The sequence below is a fragment of the Sebastes fasciatus genome, chromosome 1 (genome assembly GCF_043250625.1).
Source record: "Sebastes fasciatus isolate fSebFas1 chromosome 1, fSebFas1.pri, whole genome shotgun sequence".
In the NCBI taxonomy this organism is placed as follows: Eukaryota; Metazoa; Chordata; class Actinopteri; order Perciformes; family Sebastidae; genus Sebastes; species Sebastes fasciatus.
In genome coordinates this window covers 14,858,037-14,877,941 of record NC_133795.1, presented here as the reverse complement: position 1 = coordinate 14,877,941, position 19,905 = coordinate 14,858,037, and the positions used below count along the sequence as shown (strand labels likewise).

Sequence of the window (19,905 nt, the reverse complement as noted above, 5' to 3'; positions counted from 1 at the left end):
TCACAGCGGCTCCAGGGACTTAGAGTGAATTATCTCAACTATTATTTCATGGATTACCATGAAATCTGGTGCACACATCCTCTCAGAATGAATTGTAATATTGATCCCTTAAAGGGGCTCTATATAAGAATCAGAAATTGCTTGTTAACAGCAACACCTGTGGCCGTTAACTCAACAAAAGTAGGTCGGAGGAAACAGGGGAGACACCTGAGTTTTGGTCGGAGACGATAACGTTTCTCGCTGCGGAGCCCCGTCACTTCACAAGACACGGGAAACCTCTGTTGGTGTGGAGGAGCTGCAGCATTTATTTCTGCACAAACGTCCACTGTACATTTACTAGATATTCTCAGAGCTACGAAGTCTTCTGCAGTGTGTAGTGTGCGCGCATGCATGTAAGAGTCGAGCGAAAAAGCAAGTGAGAATGAGCGCTGTGTGTGAGTGAAGGCAGGCAGAGGAGCAGAGGAGCAGAGTACAGCAGAGACTCCGGCCCTGGAGACCAAAGCTACGGTCTCCCCCGCGTCCTCCGACCGCGGCAAACACTGTTTTGCAAGACGGGCTTCACTAGATATAACTTTGCGGTTTTGGTGCTTCCGTGTAGTTTGTGTTGGAGTCTGAGTCTGAACAGCGTAGCCACACGCGAGCGTGCATGGGATACCAACCCGCAATGATTTATACGTGTAAGAAGTTACAAACAGTCCCTTAAACTTTTCATCTATAGTGCCATCATCAGGTAAAAAAATTTATTTGTCCAATACTTTGGCTCTAAACCAAACACATCCAAACCAATGCATTGTGAAGATCATGTCCTCTGAAAATTTCACCTGGTAAAATGTTTCTTCTTTTTCTACCTGTTTCACAGATGAAAAAAGGAACTTAGAAAGATTATTCTGGAAAAAGCAAAACATTTTTTTCACCTGTTTTTAAGTCATTAACACAGGAGGGAAAACAATTTATATAAGACTTAGAAAATGGATCACCAGATTTTTTTCATAATTTTTACATCTTAAATTGAGTACCAAACAAACAGACAAACAAAACGAATAAAGACTTAGTCGACAGTATTTTCCAAACAGATTGTTTTTTTCGTGGCAGTGTGGAGAAGGCTTTGAAACAGAAAGAAGACTTTCATTAAGAGGATATCTAATTTACAGAAAATAATGTTTTCAGTTAATGTTTTGTTTTGAATTATGTATTTATTTATTTATCTGTTGATAATTTCCAGTGCATATCTTTAAAACCAATAAAATTGTATCTAAAAAAAACAACAGTCAAAGTTATTATTTATTATTTTTTTATTCTATTATATATATATTTTTTTCAATTAATGTTTTGTTTTGAATTATGTATTTATTTATTTGTTAATAATTTTCAGTGCATATCTTTAAAACCAATATAATTTGATCTAAAACAAACAAACAAACAGTCAAAGTGATAATATGTTGCCTGTCTTTGGTCATTATAGTTTAGTTTAATGTTGAGACCAACTTTCAATCTAAAGTATTTTATTGAGACTGTTGTTGCATGTCCACCAAAGTGTGTGCCTTTTATTTTGAAGGCAGTGAAACAGGAAGTCTTATTTTGGCAGGTTTGTTGCTGTTTGACGCAGGTGATCTCGTGTTTTGGGTCGAGACGTCATCGTAGTAAAAAATGCGGATTTTGTCCAGGAGGAAGGAATCATCATCATCATCATCATCAGTAGCTGCACTTCCTGCTGGGAATGATCGACCACTGACAGGGTGAGTAAATTATTATTATTACTTATTAGAATAAATGATTCTCTGAGGAAACTGAACTCACATGATTTAAGTCTCAAAGCAAAACGAATCTCGAGTTTGAGTTCCGCATTTTTTTTCCAGTGAAACTGAGCAAACAAGTTAAAGTGTGACTTCATTTCCACTTGACAGAGACAATTACACAACAGGACTCCTGTAAAAGGTCGAATAGAGGCGAGAAAGTTAAACATCTAGAAACTGATTCTGTACTATTGTTCACACAGTTATGAGTGTTGGAAAAAAAAGGGAAGGAAACAAAAGAGAGAAAGAGCAGATCTGTTGAGACTGTCTGGAGACATGGAGTCATCTTTGTGTGAGACTAGAATAAAAAAAACAATTGCTGCAAATATTGAAACAAAATATAGATTATATATGGTGGACACAATATAAGGTACTGTATAGTTTTGGACAGTCAACTCAGTTAGTTTCATGGAACATTGTTTCCCCTCATCTTTGTAACTTTGTGTTTTTCATTTTTAATTATTATATATAATTATATAATTATTCATCATCATTATTATTATTATTGTTATTATTATTATTATTATTGTTGTTGTTGTTATTATTGTTATTATTATTATTATTATTTTACTTTGACTATTTTCTTACATGAGTATTTCCAATGCATGCAACTTTAGACTTCTACTATATTTACATGACAACTCATTAAGATTGTATTTACAGAGCCTACAGTATAATGAGTTTATAAAATATGCTGCACTGGTTGTTATTAAACTGCCCAAATCTATCGTTCATTCTGCTTCACCCAAATCAACTACTACAATAAAAGGCCGGCTGTGGCTCAGGGGGTATACTGTAGAGTGGGTCTTCCTTTAATCACATGGTTATTGGTTTGATCCCCGGCTCCCTCCTGTCCACAAGTGTCCTTGAGCGAGACAATGAACCTCAAGTGGCTCCTCAGGTGCTTTACAGCAGCCCACTGCTCCCAAGGATGGGTTAAATGCAGAGGCCACATTTCATGTATATAGCCTAATGTATGTGATTATTAAAATAAATTGAGGTTGTTTCAAATACTGCTTACACACTAATGTGTCAGTAACAATCAAATTAATGATGTAATACATAATAATGTAACATCTACTGGGCTCAATCTCTATATGAGTACTTTACTTTTGAATTTTGCTGCTAAAACATATTTTACTTGATTAAAATTTTACTTACATTTTAACATTATTGCTTCTTTTACTCAAGTGAACTTCCTACATTATGCAGTTTAAATGGACTGTTTGTAAGAATCTGAAATGCTTGTTAACAGCGACACCTGTGGCCGTTAAGTCAACGAAAGGCAGCGTCGGGTTCGCGCTTGTGCTCGTTCTACATAGACGTGAACGAGCATCGCTCAAAACAGTGAGGCGACACACGTCAGCTAAAAAACACTATATCACTCTATATTTCACCTGCTTGGCAGTAATGTTAGCTGACCAGATGAAGGTCTCTCCATGAATCAATGCTGATCCTAGTGTTGGCTTTTCCTGCTTCAGCCTCCCGACCGCGGCCGGAGGGAACAGGGGAGACACCGAAGTTTTCGGTCGGAGACAATAACATTTCTCGCTGCGGAGCCCCGTCACTTCACAAGACACGGGAAACCTCTGTTGGTCTGGAGGAGCTGCAGCAGTTATTTCTGAACGTCCACGGTACATTCACTAGATATTATCTCAGAGATAAAACGAACTCTTCTGCAGCGTGTAGTGTGCGCGCATGAACGTGAGAGTGGAGCGAAATAGCGAGAACAAGCGCGGTGTTTGAGTGAAGGCAAGCAGGCAGGCAGAGGAGCAGAGGAGCAGAGACTCCGGCCCTGGAGACAAAAGCTACGGTCTCCTCCGCGTCCTCCGACCGCGGCCAACACTGTTTTGCATGACGGGCTTCACTCGATATAACTTTGCGGGTTTGGTGATTCCGTGTAGTTTGTGTTGGAGTCTTGTCTGAACAGCGTAGCCACACGCCAGTGCGCATTGGACACCGACCCGGATTGATTTAATGTTTTATATAAACCCTCTTATACCTTTAATATAGAAGGAAGTGTTGACATGTTAGGGTGCACACACACAGAGCATTGCTGCTGCTGTCTAGTTTTGGTGGAATATCGTTGACATAGTTCATGCCTGTTGTGAATGCAGTAACCTGGATAGCAAACAGGAAACACCTTCTTCGTTCTGCCCCTCTATCTTCTATCTTCCTTCTGATGCTCCTCTTGAAAACTATTTAAAAGCAAAGATGGAGGGACATGGTGGAACAATGTCAGGACAAAATATTTCAAAAATCTTTAAAAAATAGCACAGTACAATAATGAAGCCTGACTCTTTCCTGTTTTGAGTCTATGCTGAAAAATACTGTGCAGACTCTCATTAAATAGATGATGACAAGGTTCCTTTTTATACTAAAGTATTTTCACTTCCCTGTTTTCAAGAGCTACTTCCTCAACACTATGTGCTGTCACATACTTTCCATTTGCACATCTGTGGGAGAAACAGACTCCTCATACAGTCACTGTGGTTGGTGAGGCGTTATCTGGACAATGGGTTTCACTGTCACACATGTGTTGTTGTGGTGCTCCGTCGATATGCTTTGAGTCTGGATTTACATACTGAGACGGTGTCTGATTCCTTGACGACAACAGGAAGCTGGTTGGAGATGGAGGAGGCTGTACACAGCTGTAAGAAATGACGAGGAGTCCTGGATTCATGGAGCGGCGACAGATGAGCTTATGAGAGGTGAGTAGATCAGCACTGATATATGAGACAGTGCATTGTATGTTAGAGGTAAGAGTTTGAAATTACTTTGCACACAGAGCCAGAAAAAAAGGAAACAAAAACCAAAGCATTATGGTTTTAATAGGCCTTATGAAAAGTTAGAAGAGTCTTGGTTGGTATTGGCAGGATCAAACTGCAAAAACTGCCATTTTTACAAGTGAGAAGACTTTTATGTACATATTTTCTATTGTAAGTAAAAAACAATTATGTTTTGGTTTTTAAAACTTTTTTGTTTCCAACATCCCCACCTGCAGGGACAATCCTGACACTGATGTTATACATACATGTACAGTATGTATTTTGTCAATTTGAGTGTTCTTCACTAAAGAACATGGTGAATAGTTTACAAGCTGATTCCAGTATTTTTATTTAATATATTGACTACTTATAGGCCAACAAATTAATAAATAAAGAAAGAAAGGCTCCAGCATTTCTCCCCCTGAATTTTATTCCCAGCTGTGTGGATAACTTTGAAAAAGCAATTAGACTTGTTGGGAAATAGATAAAATGTATACAAATATATATGAATAGTTAAATTAATAAATCAAACATGAAAAAATCAACTTATTAAAAAGATTTTGAGACCTTCTTTTTGGTGATGGGGGTACTCATGTCCTCAAAATGCTGGCTGTGGCCCTCTGTGTGTAAGCTGGATATACAGTATTTCAGGTATATTGTAATATGATAATGATGTATAGCAAATTTAAGGAACATTTTGAATAAATGAGTGGAGAAACATTTTAAATGCAGATGCTTCCATACAGGGCACAAGGGGTCACTAAGTAGTTTGATCCATACGGGCTAAATTAAGATGGTGAACCTGGAAAATATTTCCTTAGCGTCGTCATTTTCAGCATGTTAGCATGTTAACATTTAGCTCAAAGCTCCACAGTACCTGAGCACAGCCGAGCCGCTAGCTTAGCTCTAGACTCTTAGGGTGCGTTCCAATTTTTTATTTTTACTTTTAGTACATACTGTAGCTGCCCTTACAAAGCACGTTCTGTTGCATGCAACTATGCATACAATTACTACTTTGTTATAACATTGCGCCTTGAACTTTGACCCTCTTGCTCATAGAGGTTGGGATAGATTGGGTAGTGAGTCTCACAAGAGTTTTTGCAAGTTTTTGCAGATCAGTTTTCACAATTTGCTGATTACCTTCTAGACACGCCCAAAAGCATGCAGACTTGCATACTGCTAAATACGACCGGATGTAAGATGGACATCCTGGTATTTTTGGCATACTGCATTTGACCAACTATGTATTGGGACATACAAAATGTTTATAATATGGTAGTATGGGTATTGGAACACACAGTGAGTCTAATACGTCACCCATCTGTATATAGTGAGTGCATGTTAGATTAATGTAATTTCCTCTATTTACTAGCTGCAGATCCCTGAGCTGTGAGATGGAGGAAGCGTACAGTGAACTGTACCAGCAGTTTCTTCGTCTGAGGTCACTTTGCCTGAGACAAGCAGCTCTGCTTCATCAACTCACAACAGCTCTGCAGAAACAGCAAGGTCCATATAAAACCTATTGTTATTCCAATGCTCATAAACACGTCACTCACTTTAAACATCTAAAACTCTCTGTCTGCAGGTGGCATTGTTCTTAATGGAGAGTTGAGTGATATGATGTCCATCCCCGTCCAGTGTTCCCAAGAACTCCCCGTATATCTCCGAGAAACGCCTCAACCGTTAACAGTCGCGGCACGCAACCCTGCAGCCCAACGTGATGTCGATCGTCTCCCTCGAAACATGGGAACCTTTTATGATCTCCTCACTGAAGATATATCTAAGCTCTGTGTGGATGTGCCTCGTCAGGGAAAGGAAGACGGGAAGATGTTGGAGCAAATGGCTGCTCCTCTGTTGAGCCTCGACGTCATGAGGTGGCAAGGAGTCTCCTCCAATGTCTCAAATAACCCCGGGGGAGCAGATCATCGTTGTGGAGACAGGACGATGCACACAGTCGGGGTAAGGTGTCTTTACTGGACAAAACTCCCAGGGTCTCTCAAATCTGTCCTCAGATTTTTACCATGTTCTTCCTCATGTGTTGTCCTCTGTGTTTGTGTCAGATGACTGCGACAGACAGTCACTCCCCGGTCGGAGACCCCCTGAGTCAGCCTGGCGGGATGCTGATGTCAGACGTGGCGCTGCAGTCTCATGTCTGTGAGTTCTGCCAGGCGATTTTTCCCGGAGACTCGACCACCAGAGGGGAGTTCCTACGTCATCTTTACACCCACGTCACCTAGACCGAACTGAACTGTCTTTTCCTCCTGATATATGTGTTCATGTGATATGCCGGGATTGAGAAGGTGTAACTCAGTTAACCTCATCTCTGGAAAGAGCATTGACGAGATAGACCTGCTCTTCATGTGGTTAGCCGTTTGCCCGGATGAACTGTGCAGATGCTGATGCTGGCATAATTTTCTGTCTCTGAAGTGTAAAATGAAGAGTGGAAAACTTCCTAAGCTTCAACTGTATGTGAAAATATTGAGATATTGTATTTGCATAGGCTCAGTTCACCCAAACTACAAAAACAACACACCTCACTTACATCTACATCTAGCCATGGTTTTATTTCTCCAGGTTTTGACATATCTATCCACAGACCTCATCAAGTCTGGTATGAGTCTGGAGCTGCTCCATAGTGTTTCGTTTTTATACCCAAATGAGTTTTAATCTATCGCAGTGTCCTCTGTTCTGAAACAGAAAATGGACCCATACTGTAGACCTTTTCAAACTTGACAACATAAACATTCTCAATGGGCCTCTTTGTATTTCCTGTTGCAATGTTTCTTAATGACTGCATCTGAAATCACATACTATCCACTACATACTCAATATGCGTACTATTGTTCAACATACTTTTGTGTAAATAAACAGTAGTATGTATCTTTTTAGACGCACTGAGCAGCAATTTATGTCGTCACTTCCTGAGAGCCTCCTTGCCGGCTGAGGAGACGTGTAACCATGGTAACCCGTGCCAACCTCATGTGACCAAAACTGATTTGTGAGAACCATGAAGTCTGAATTAAGTTATAATATATACTACGCCTAGCAAAGTGAAATCTTATACTTACACTTAAATTGAAGCGTTATTGATGTTACAGAGCTGTCCGTCAACGTCTGTTATGAACGTTGTCGTCACTGCCGCATTGCATTGTGGGATATTTATGACGCTGCAGTGTCCAGCGTTGCCTACTGTAATATTTAATTTAAATAGTATGCAATTCACGTACTATTGGTTTAATACTAAGGTTTCGGACACACTAAAAAAAATCCCACATACTGTTTTAGCGAACTAAATAGCATGTTAGTGTGGAATTTCAGACGCAACTAATGCAGTAGCTGACAGGAAGTAAACTTGGACCAAAGCTGTTGCCCTAGCAACAGAATGGCAATGAAAACATCTATAATCAGAACACCCCTGGGTGCTCTCAGTGTCTTCTATAACATCTCTCCCTATTCATTGTCTATGGAGCAGTTCCACTCTTTATACCGGGTGACATCACTAATTTGAGTTGTAGCACTTCCGGTTTTGGGATTTGGGAGAGAGTTGTCCATGCATACTAATATATTTTGGACTGTCTTAGATCATAGGAATAACATGAATTTTGAAAAATGGGTGTAGTTCAGCTTTAATTTTATTATTGAAAACTTTTGCTTTACAAGTTTTGGGGAATTTGCACAAGCGAGCAGACGTCACAGACACTTCCTAATTTCATTAATAGTCTTCCTGCTGCTGTTTAAATGTTTGCTGTCAAGCGTTAAACTGATCGGCTGTCTGCTGCTCAGCTCTGTGTTACTGACGACAGAGCATGGGCTGAGAATAGACTCAAAGATTTAACTCCCTAATAATGGTGCTGACAGCTGATTGATTGTGACGGCTCCCTTCATCTGCTGTCACATTGGCTGTTTGTCTCATAATCACAGTAAAGGAAACAAACTTAGATATAAATGCTCTTGTCAAAGGACAGCTTTTTATATAAACATCATCTTTAACCTCTTAAGCTTTGACCTTGCATGTTAGCATGTTGATGTTTATTAGGTTAGTTTAGCTTGTTAGCATTCTAACAGTTGCTAATTAGCAATAAACACAAAGTTTAGCTGGAGCTGATGGGAATGTCATTAGCTTTGCAGGTATTTATTTATTTAGATATTTCAACTAGAATTACTAGAATTATTTTATCCTGTTAGACATTACATTTGTGTGAAATTGTCATAATCTGCATATGAATTCTTGAGTTATGGCCAAAAATGTGATTTGTGAAGACACAGTGACCTTTGACCTTTGACCAACACATTTTAATCAGTTCATCCTTGAGCCCAAGAGGATGTTTGTGAAGAAATTCCCTCATGATGTTTCTGAGATATCGCGTTCACGATAATGGGACGGACGTGAGGTCACAGTTATCTTGACCTTTGATCACCAAAATCAAATTACTTCATCCTTGTGCCACATTAGAAGAAATTCCCTCCAGGCGTTTCAGAGATATCGCAGTCACGAGAATTGACCGACGGATGGATGGACAACCCGAATGCGAAGGCATAAAAAAACAAAAATGTCAACCTCACGGTGGCGCTATAGGTAAGTCTTAAAATACTTGTTGAGATACCTCAGTCTGAACTAAAGTGGTAGATCGACTGGCCGATCAACAGACACTGCTATTCCTAGACAATAGCAAAGCTTAATTACTATAATGTTTAATATTCAAACCTTTATGATTTGTGAAATAAACTAACATTTGTGGTTTTGAAATACAACTGAATTCCTTGAGGCTGTCAGATGTTTGGATTGTGTGTCGTTATCTCCTCTGTCTGAAAATCGAGCGAGGGTGTGTGTGTGTGTGTGTGTGTGTGTGAGTGTGAGTGTGAGAAAGAGAGTGCTGATGACATCACTGGTACAGGTGAGTCATGCCGGCATCGAGGCTGCTCGGTGCAGAGCGTCAGTGCAACAAACAAGACGACAGCAGAGGTGTTGCTGGCTGTGTGACGCAGCTCCTGCAGCCTCTTCCACACATCCGAACTGCCAAGATATAAACGATTCTTTGTGGGAAACAATGCAACACGCTGTGACTTTAAGCAATAAAATAACATTTATTGAGATGTAACAAAATAAATAATCTGTTTTGCAACATAATAAACTGAGGAGGTTACTAATGCTCAAGAGACAGGCCGGTGTAACTGATGCACAGCAAGCTACCTCACTGACACACATACTGTAAGTATACAAAAATCCTAACGTTTTTAGTCATTATCAACAGGAGCCTTGTCATTATACGAAGTTTGAATACATTTTAACCATTTTTAAACAGGAACTTGTGGGAGCTGCTGTATTAAGAGTCGAGCACCATGAGATTTCTTTCTGTAAACCTCTGCATGTGTTTTTCTAAAGCTTAGAAAGTAAAGAAAGATTAGTCACCCTAATGTACGATAAGTCTCAAAGGACAGAAGAGGGAAACTGACAGAAGGTTCACCTGGTAAATATCTAAGACTACAGAAATCATCTCAAAAGTTTCTGCTACACTTAACTAAAATAGCATCAAAAATCTACACTAATCCCCACATTTTCTGAAAATGTTGTGTTGTTTTTTTTAATTCTCTAAATCTTGCAATGTAGTTTTGAATGCAGTCTCCTCACAGGCTGTACTGTACAACATTGGGAACAACATTAAAGTATAGATGAGAGGGAGGAGCAGCTGATGACAGCGAGCATCCTCCCTGCTGAAATGGCCCTGGAGCTGAAACCTGATGTGAAGAGAGAGGCGACTGAAAAGTTAACCGTCGACTGGAAATCAAAAGCATCTGTGTTTTTTATATCATGCCACCCAGTTTGCAAAAGGTGTTTTGAGCACATTTTTTCACATAATTAAAGATAATGAAAAGCCTGAAGTATCAAAACACCATATCAGCCGCTTGTGCAGAACATCGTTACAGAAAGATGTGAGGGAGAGCATGATGAAGACTATGTATCTCATGAACCTCAGCACGCCTGCTCACATGTCATGGTGATGCAGCGAAGGACAAAAGGCCTCTGAACCTGACAGCGGTTTGTGTGAACGCTCTGGTAACTCTAGATCAACATGTGCCACACATCCTCCTTTTCTTTTTTTTTTTTTACAAATCCATCTACGTGGGCTTTATTTATCTTCGTCTTTGAACCCTAAAGAAAACACTGACTTCAAAAAGCAGAACATCCATTTGTTTCCGAGGGTGAGGAGCTGCTGAGAACGTCATCATACTGTTTTTTAGATTGTAACTTGATTAAAATGTAGATAAAAGTCTTCCTGCTAAACCAACTTTCCTTTACACAACTACAGTATGTTACTGGAGAGTCAATTTCCAAAGTTGCAGTGCCCCCTGCTGTGTCAAACCAATTTCATCTGAAACAGGTGGCACTGTCGACACGCGGCACTTCTCACAATAAACTGACTAATTTATCAAAATATCAGGTTTTTCCTAATAAAATCAGTAAGTTTTTCCGCTATCAGCTAAAATCTACGGGACATGCAGTCCATGTATTTTTTTTTTTTTTTTTAAATGAACAAAAAGTGTCTCCCCTACATATTTACTGAATATAAAGTCAGAACAGAACATTTTTTGATCCACAATTTCAGTGTTTAGAAGTCACTGCAGGTTTATGATATCAGTCGCTGGTAAATTCGGATAATTACTGTTTGTCAGTGTCAGACTGTACAGCAGACTCTGAGTGGAGTTCAGTGGCAGGCGCCTGAGGACAAGTTCCCTGACAAAAGCTGAGCGTTTTCATTTCCCCCGATGATTAGAGTCGTCTTTGGTGATGCAAGGGCTGCTGCTCCTGCATGTTGTTATCAAGCTCCGCCTCTCCACTTTACAGTCATGGTCTGTGGAGAGAGGTAAAGTTTAAGATGAGAGCTGATACGAAAATTAACTTAGAAGTCACTTAAAGAACAAAATACTAGTTAAGATGAAAAGTATATAAAGAGCATTAATAGCAATTCCAGACTGAAGCAAGTGGTATTTAGGTTATGAATGGATCTACTTAGTCTGTAAAATCGACTGTAAATCTACTGTGAGCCGTGTCAATCAACTGGGAAATTAAAGGACAATAAAACGTCTAGTCTTTATGTGTGTTTAACACTTTGAAAGCAAGATGAACAGCACAGTTTTACAATGACCAGACAGCCAGTTATTATGATACTGAGGTAAAGGATAAATATAAGGCACAGTAATCAAGATGCAACCAGTGTTTTGAGACCTTTGAATAACAGTTTGGGGAATTCATCAAGAGACTCTCCCACGTGCGGTGAAGTCATCATGGTTTATATGACCAACCCAAGCTGTTGACTAACAAAAAGTCTCTAGTATTACAATTTTAATTAGTTTTGGACTGGTGATAAGGCAGTGATGCAAATCAAGTCAACAAGACGCATAAATAAACAAAACAAAAGTTGATGTTCATTGTGTATTCGTATTGAAACAATCACCTCTGATGTGCATTTATAAGAAAAGTGTTTCCCAAGTTAATGAATATTCATTTATTTATTTGCTCATTAAGAAAACATCTGTGCGCTTTAACAGCAAGCAGTAACATAATAACTTATGAAGAATGTAATTTGTGATAACACAAAAATTTAATAACACATATTCAGTAACATTCATGAAAAAAAATACATGTGGTTTTGTTTTCAATTCATGATTTGAATGTTAAAATGATGCATGAGGAATATATGATAAGTTATGTCAGAAAACAGTGAGAGGAAGTGAGAGAAAGTTGTGATTAAAGAGCGAGTCAGACAAAGGAAACTTGGATGAGTGAGAGAGAGACAAAAAAAACGAGACAAAGTGAGGGAGATCGACGTCAGAGATGAAACATATGTCATTTTTTGTTATTTCCGCAGTCCTTTTGGTAGAGGGAGAAGATGTATAAAAAAGACTGTGCCATTTCCCTGCCCACAGGTTTTATTTTTGTACACTGTCGCTTGGTGAGTCAATGCAACGCCCCTCCAATTACCTCCCACTCCTTCGCCCCCACGCCCATCCATCCCGCCCTTCAGCCCACGCACCTAACACACTCTGACGTCAGTAGCTGCCGAGAGGGGGGGTCCGATTCTGCCGCCCACAGAGTACTTCCTATCCCCCCCCCCTCCTCCCTCCCTCCCTCCCCGCCCCCTCATGTCTTTGCTGGCTTCCTTCTCATCGCTTCATCTCTTCGACTGGCTATCACAGCTCAGAACGACTAACTTGCCCAGATCACTTGCTTTTTTTTTTCTCTTTCTTGTGAGAAGCTGTGATGCATCAGAAAAATGCTGCAGTAACAGAGTATTAAAGAAGTGCTATAACAGTGTAACACCCCTCCTCCCCTCCTCTCTCACTCCATTCCTCTCTATATATCGCTCTACACCTCCTTCTGTTTCCCCTTCTAACTTCTATCCTCTCTAATTTACAGTCTGGTGAAGTTCAGCTGTGCATGGTGGGAGGCGTCACCTCAGAGAGATTGTGACTCACTACAGTTCAAGCTGTAGAGCTATAAAATATTCATTGTTAGGAGAGGTTAAGCAGTCTCTGTCTGTCATTTTCAATTCAACCCAAACATCAACTTGCTCTCTTTTAATCCCCGCCCCCCAAATTCCAACTTTACGAAATAGTTTGATATTTTGGGAAATAAGTTTAATTGCTTTCTTGCAGAGTTAGACGAGTAGATTGATACCACTCTTGTAAAGTCTGTACGTTAAATATGAAGCGAACGCCAGCAGCCGTTAGCTTGGCATAAAGATTGTAAACAGAGGGAAACAGCTGGCCTGGCTTTGTCCGAGGGTAATCTACCTCTATAGCTCAATATTTAACACATTTTATCTTGTTTATTTAATCTCTAAAAAAATCAAAAGTGTGAAACTGCTTCCAGCCAATAAATAATTCAGCACATAAACACATGTGAAACGGCAAATTGTGATTTTTTTTTTACAGTTTTTTTTTTGCACATTAAAGGTGCTATATGCGAAATTTGCCTGCACACGGCTCTCACCTCTGACATCACAAACAAACATGGAGGTGGCAGAGCCGAAATGGCGGTGGCTAGCAGTGCTTGCCGCGCTAACGGTGCTAACAGCGCCAACAGTGCTAACAACAGCAAGAGTGCTGACAGTGCTGAGGGTGTTAATGGGGGTTAGCTCACACCGCAACGTCACCGTCCTGCAACCGTTATCATGTAACCGCCGCATGAGCACCGGCGTAAGAGCACTGCTCTCCCTCGCATGCCCAGCTTGGGTAGTGTGCAGTGCAGGACGGCCAGATGGGATATGTTAAACTATGGTACCAGAGGCTTAAAATTATCGTATTTTGAGAAAAATTATCGTACGCAACTCATAACCAAAGGAACATATTGGCGTAAATGTGTAATTTTAATGTGTAAACTTTTTGACGCACCTACAAAACTACCCATAAGTCCATCAGTCTGACAATTTTTTGTAATAGCCTGCTATTACAAAATTAAATTACAAAACAGCACGACTGGAAGCCTGTTCATAATCTGCATGAAAACAGTTAAGGCCATAAGCTAAGCTAATTAAATAAATAAATAAATAAATAAATAAACAAATAAATAACTGGGCTTACTGGTGCATTCAAAGCTATCTCTTGTGCAAACTCTCTTCGAGCGGTGGGAGAGAGAACGTCAGCCATGCTCGCTTGCGATATAGCATGTTCATTGTGAGTTTTAGAGGAGCTGATAGGTGGATTTTGTTACCTTTGGAAGGAGCCTTACTAGCAGTTTCTCCATTTCCAGTCTTTGTGCTATGCTAAGCTAACCAGCTGTAGGCTTATATTTACCGTTAAAAAAATAAAAGTATTGATCTTCTCATCTAACTCTCGGCCAGAAAGCAAAGATGCCTATTTCCCAAAATGTCAAACTATTCCTTTAACCTGAACAAAGTTGGACAAACATCGCAAAACAGACTTTTATTATGTGTCCATTATTAAGCACATGATATTGTTGAGTCATTATTGGAAAAGTCACCTGTAGAGTGAGCTCGTTCTGACCCTATGCTGATCTTGCCAGCCCGATCATGTGACACCATCCGAGCCAATCGCAGCCCTTCGTCCATTAGCGTTTGCTGTATGAGATGGCGACTCCAGCTGGCGGGGTTGGACGTTGTGTCGGTGTGGGGACGGGGGGACGGAGACTGGTTGCACTGTGAGCCGATGTCTAACAGAACAGACAGATTTGGATGTGAATGCTGTCTTCAAATGCTAACTTCTTATAGAAACAGGCAGGAAGAATGTCAGCAGTAGGCGATCAACTGATCAAATGAAGACCAGTTTACAGCTCAGCTCAGACAAAACGACATAGATCAGAAGTCTTTACCATGTGAAACACTGTCGAGGCTTTCTGCAGACAAGCTGTCATCATCTGCCCTCTGGGTCAAGCCCTCTGAGCCCTCCACTCCGAGAAGTGATGACACACCCTCAGGCACTATTACCTAAAAACACATCGCTGTCAATTGAGTGCTAACAACCCACTTCACATTACTGACACGTGACCTGAACTGTGGCTACGTTTACACACAAGGTCGGGTGATAGAATCACACATTATTATGTATAAGAAGTCACATTGAATATTGTTGCTGCTCTGAAAACTCACCTCATGTCTCGCTCTCTTCAGGCACAGTACGCCGATCTCATCTGCATTCGTCCTGCAGGAGGAAAACAGTCATGAAAGTTCGTTCTTGACCTCGGGAACAAGTAATTTGACAAAAATAAATCTTGACTCAAAGTCCACTGAGTTTTTGCAGAGCTTTCAACTGCAAAGTCTTCCTCAGCAGATGGAGGACGAAGGCTCTGATGTTTTTGTGTAAGATGCAGCAAGAGACAAGAAGTTACACTGAATACAACTTTTATTCAACTTGTGAAATGACCTGGAACATAATTGTAACTGGACTTTTCCAATAAACTAAGTATCTCTCCGAATTGTTTGTATGCAAATACATCTTTTGCATGTCTGTAAATATTTTATTGTCATGTGGCAATGAGCACAAGGGGGACTTTTTGTCTTAGCATTTGTGTGTTTGGTTTTGATCATTTGACTGGGAAATATTTAAAGAATGAAATAAGTTAATAAAGGGCTTTTGAAATGCTCATTAAATCTAATATATTATAATAATCTCATGAGTACTGTGTTGTTACTTTCTGCAATCAATTCATCATGAGGGAAAACTGATATTTACTTTCCGAATTTTTTTTTGTTTAAGTTACCGACCACAGATGGGATTTGTGTATTCCTGTGTGGCTCCAAAGTTAGCTCATCATACTAACACTACAGAGGTTGGAGTTTAATTCCCACTGTGATCTGAACCAGGTTCATTGAGAAAACAAACGCACTGGTGGGAAGATGACTCATAAGTGCTTTTTACAGCTATGATATGATTTAATTTATTTCACATGTGGCTCATTGTAACAAGATGCTACTATACCTCGAATGTATTTTAAGAATTGCTTAAATGCTCCTGTGAAGGGTACGGACTAAAACTGCTGTATATTCCTGATTCTCGAGATAGAGGAGGACAAGACACAGCAGGTGTGAGGTGTGCTGGTCGCTGGTGAGCAGATCACTCGTCTTCTCTATATAGGCAGCGGCCCTACCTTGCATGCTTTAGAGTGGAGGTGTAGGCACATTTTCTCGCCACTTGCCGAGCCAAAGAAAAGAGCTCCACCCGTCTCAGCAAAAGGGCATTGTCGCGCATGCAGAACTGGGCTGCAGCTTCATTGATGATCAACTGAGGAGGAAAAGAACTGAGTGAAGGAGGGACGGACACTGAGAAAACATCATGCAGACAATAAAGACATGACATACAGCTACCCTCTGGATCACAATAGGAACTTCCCTATAGTACTGTATGAAACATGTGTCTTTGGTGCTTTTACCTCATGGTGCGTGAGCTGCTTCCCTTCTCTCCTCTTGGAGTCAAAGCGTCCATAAATGAGACTGTACTTCCGGATCTCCTCTTCTTTGTTCACATCCTGGGACCCCATTTTGAAGATGTGTCCAACAGTCTTTGCCATCTTCTTGTTCATCCTGAGTAGAGTCTTCACCTCTGCAGGGTCTGACCTTGGAAGGGTCCGGAGGAGCCTATCCACGCTGTCCACCACCGCCCTCGCCGTCTCCCCGTCCAGCTGTCCTCCGGGCCAGGCCGACAGGACCGATGGGGTGAAGGAAGCGGAGGGGCTGGGAGACGTGGAGGGACCTGGAGGACACGTTGACAGCAGAGGTGGGCTGGGCGGCTCCTCCTCTGTTCCGGATGCAGACGCCAAATTGCAGTTCCCATCAGGCTCTGGGCTGAGCCAGTGTGGGTCCATTGGGGATAGTTTTTCCCTGTAGTGTGTGTCTGGTGGCTGTGGGGACGCCTGGGAGCAAGGGCTTCTTGGACTCCCACTGTGCATCGGCGTAAGACACGCCCGATCTTCCCTCTCACACGGTGACCCCGGTTGCCCGTTGCTCACAGACTTCCTGGGCCCGCCCGCCGACCCACAGGTGCCTGTCCCGTCCACTTTGAAGAGCGGGATGCCCCCATGAGGAACGCTGGAGACGGGCTGGCTGAAGAGGGCAGGGTTCGCCGCCCAGTCTCGGAGGGCCTTCTGGAGCCTACGCACATGCAGCGGCTTGGTGGCCATGCCAACTAGTGCCATGATCTCCAGGAACTCCTCCTCTGCTGCCTCGCAGAGCTGTTGCACGTCGTCACCGCCTTGCTGGATGAAGGTTTCATAATAGGCCAGCAGGTTGGCCCTCTGCAGCACCCGATAGAGCTGCAACTCCCCGAGTGTGCGTGGCAGAGACATGGCACACACAGATCTGGAAAAGTTTAGGCAGGAGAAAGGAAAGACATGAAACCTGCAGGTGGAGAAATCCTGGACGAGTTATTTTTTAGTTAAAGATTCTTTTGCCATCTTGGACTACACATAGTACAACATGTTCCAAACTCTTTTACCTGGATGAAGCATTAATAAAAATGAATAAAGGAAGCATGCTTTGGAGCAGAATCCTCCAACTATTATCACCTTTTTAAAAATGTTTTTTTATTTAAGCCTTCATATGACTGATGGGTTGAGTACACATAAACCTCTCTTACCTTCTTCAGGTCAGGTAGACGGATGTGCAGAGAGGAAAGGTGTCTCTCCAAACCACAGATGTCTCCCGGAGTGAAACTGATGAAGAAATAAAAACTATTTTCGTTTTGATCTATGAGACATTAAGATTATTTGGCTCAAGCTCAAATAAAACCATCGACTGGAGGAGTCAAGTATTCCTGAGCCAGATGTTAACCCAGCTCTTAAGCACACATCGCAGTTTTTATGATCCTGTTCTTGTTTCTTACCCTGTTACCGATCGCCTGAAAGCTTCCCCGGCTCAGATTGGCGTAGTAAATCCCCTCTGCGTATCGTAGCTCGTCTGAAATCACTGGCAGAAATCCTCCTCCGGCGCAGCGTATTGGTTGCTGGCTGCCCTGTCTGTGTGGGCTGGAGAATGACGGGGGCGGACTGCAGCACGCCATCTGACCGAAAAAGAGCCTTCCTCTCCCGGTAGAGAGGCGGCTTTCAAATTGGAGATGTGGGTGGTGGTGGGGGCTTGAAATTAAACCCTGTGCGTCTTCAAGATTTTCTCTTTACACAGTAAGCTGTTGGGGGTTCCCAGAGTTTCACCGAGTGATGAAAGGACCCCCTCAACAAAGCAGCCAGACATCAGCACTATACCAACACTATACAGACTTATTTAAAGAACAATGAGCAGATGTGGGGCTTTTTTTCTGATCTGTTTTTAGGAGGTGGGTGTAAATTATTCTGAGAGTACCAGGTGAAACGCTTAGCAAATTTAAAGGGCCAACTCACCCAAATAATGTGATAATATCACCAACAATATCAATCAGTGGTGGATGTAACTAAGTAGACTTGGAACTTGACTTGGACGAAAAAATTACGTGTGAGCATCTTTGCTATTTAATTCATGAAAGTATACTTTAAACCTGCAGTAGGCTGTATATTTTTGGCATCATTGGGCAAAAATTCCATAATAACCTTTCAGCATATTGTAATTCAAGTGTTCTGAGAAAAAACTAGACTTCTACACCTCCTCATGGCTCTGTTTTCAGTCTTTAAAAAGTCTAGTCTGTGACAGGAGACTTGGGTCAATCACAGGTCATTTCAGAGAGAGAGAGAGCGTTCCTATTGGCTGTGCTCCAGCTGGTGGGCGGTGCTTGGTATTTCCTCAACTGATCTCACAGTCTTTCTCATTTTACAGCTAAACAGTACACTACAAGATGTTTCTGAAAACATTTGAGGAGAGAAATAGGCATTACAGTAACAGAATATTGATTCATATTTGATCAGCGCTGCCTAGTTTGACCGTTTGATGGGAGTTTGCGAGTGATTGACAGCCGCTCAGATTGGTTATTTTCCTCTGGTCTGTGAAATCTTGCAAATGCCATTAGGAGCACCGGAGGACACCAGGGACACAGAGGCACATGATTGTTTTCAGATTACCTGTCTCATGCACTACTGTCAGGATATAGTTTATAAAAAAAAATGTTTTAATCATATTTGCGCCATTTTCTACCCACTGCAGCTTTAACTTATAGTACTTAGCCAATGATTTATGTATTACATAAAGAGACTTGCTCCTTTTGCTATTTGACTTGATGATTTGTGATGAGATTTAAGAAAAAATAATAAAATGTGTTGTTCTCGCATGCCTCTACGGTGAACGGATGATCCAAAACTTGATTAATTGACGTAAATTCATATCAAAACATCCTTTTACAAATTCTCACACACTTTAATAGGCTATTCTATCAAGAAAAACGCAACTACAAGCCAAGTATTATTTTCTATAGGAGGCAATAATACGTAATTATACTTTTCTTAAAGGAGACATATCATGCTCATTTTTTAGGGTCATACTTGTATTTTGGGTTTCTACTAGAACATGTTTACATGCTTTAATGTTAAAAAAAACACATTATTTTTCTCATACTGTCTGTCTGAATATACCTGTATTTACCCTCTGTCTGAAACGCTCCGTTTTAGTGCATTTCAACAGAATTGCATGGCTAGGAAACAGCTTGGGTCCATGTTTACTTCCTGTCAGCTGATGTCATTCACATACACTGCAACCAGGAAATAAACTGGGACACATTTAGAATGTTTACGTTTAAAACTGTGAAATGGTCTAAATATTGTAGATTTGTGACATCACAAATGTACAGAAATCCTAACGGCTTGTTTCAAACGCACAATTTCTGAATACGAGCTGTGTGTGTTTCTTCATGGATTGAGTGTTTTGATACTTTCACAGTATTTATACATCACTTAAACCTGCTTTATAATATAA

The 19,905-nt window shown here is 41.0% G+C and overlaps 2 protein-coding genes across 5 annotated transcripts; one reads left to right on the top strand and one right to left on the bottom strand.

Annotated features, from left to right (window-relative positions):
• Positions 1–1,589: 1,589 nt before the first annotated feature.
• Positions 1,590–9,313, top strand: LOC141765492 (uncharacterized). 3 transcript variants are annotated; one of them, XM_074631492.1, is made up of 5 exons: positions 1,590–1,736; positions 4,411–4,504; positions 5,940–6,067; positions 6,147–6,520; positions 6,622–9,313. In XM_074631492.1, exons 3-5 carry the CDS (start codon positions 5,956–5,958, stop codon positions 6,796–6,798), a joined length of 663 nt encoding a protein of 220 aa, XP_074487593.1. In that variant the 5' UTR covers positions 1,590–1,736; positions 4,411–4,504; positions 5,940–5,955; the 3' UTR covers positions 6,799–9,313. The 3 variants fall into 3 exon arrangements, with proteins under 3 accessions (XP_074487593.1, XP_074487609.1, XP_074487601.1); XM_074631508.1 differs by having other exon boundaries at positions 1,596–1,736; positions 5,934–6,067; XM_074631500.1 differs by lacking the exon at positions 1,590–1,736 and adding an exon at positions 3,320–3,427.
• Positions 9,314–10,647: 1,334 nt separating this feature from the next.
• Positions 10,648–18,955, bottom strand: nab2 (NGFI-A binding protein 2 (EGR1 binding protein 2)). Of its 2 annotated transcripts, none has more exons than XM_074631482.1 (8): positions 17,897–18,955; positions 17,651–17,726; positions 16,449–17,412; positions 16,167–16,300; positions 15,169–15,220; positions 14,892–15,006; positions 14,544–14,732; positions 10,648–11,412 (listed from the first exon to the last, which is right to left on the bottom strand). In XM_074631482.1, exons 3-8 carry the CDS (start codon positions 17,358–17,360, stop codon positions 11,315–11,317), a joined length of 1,500 nt encoding a protein of 499 aa, XP_074487583.1. In that variant the 5' UTR covers positions 17,361–17,412; positions 17,651–17,726; positions 17,897–18,955; the 3' UTR covers positions 10,648–11,314. The 2 variants fall into 2 exon arrangements, with proteins under 2 accessions (XP_074487583.1, XP_074487579.1); XM_074631478.1 differs by having other exon boundaries at positions 16,449–17,373.
• Positions 18,956–19,905: the final 950 nt, after the last annotated feature.

Excerpts from the sequence above, each read along its gene's own strand:
- LOC141765492 (XM_074631492.1), top strand. The coding sequence starts at position 5,956 with ATGGAGGAAGCGTACAGTGAACTGTACCAGCAGTTTCTTCGTCTGAGG. Across the intron at positions 6,068-6,146 it reads AGCTCTGCAGAAACAGCAAG|GTGGCATTGTTCTTAATGGA; the intron begins GTCCATATAAAA and ends CTCTGTCTGCAG. Across the intron at positions 6,521-6,621 it reads GGACGATGCACACAGTCGGG|ATGACTGCGACAGACAGTCA; the intron begins GTAAGGTGTCTT and ends TGTTTGTGTCAG.
- nab2 (XM_074631482.1), bottom strand. The coding sequence starts at position 17,360 with ATGTCTCTGCCACGCACACTCGGGGAGTTGCAGCTCTATCGGGTGCTG. Across the intron at positions 15,221-16,166 it reads TCCACTCTAAAGCATGCAAG|GACGAATGCAGATGAGATCG; the intron begins GTAGGGCCGCTG and ends TTCCTCCTGCAG. Across the intron at positions 14,733-14,891 it reads CCTCGACAGTGTTTCACATG|ACATCGGCTCACAGTGCAAC; the intron begins GTAAAGACTTCT and ends CTGTTCTGTTAG.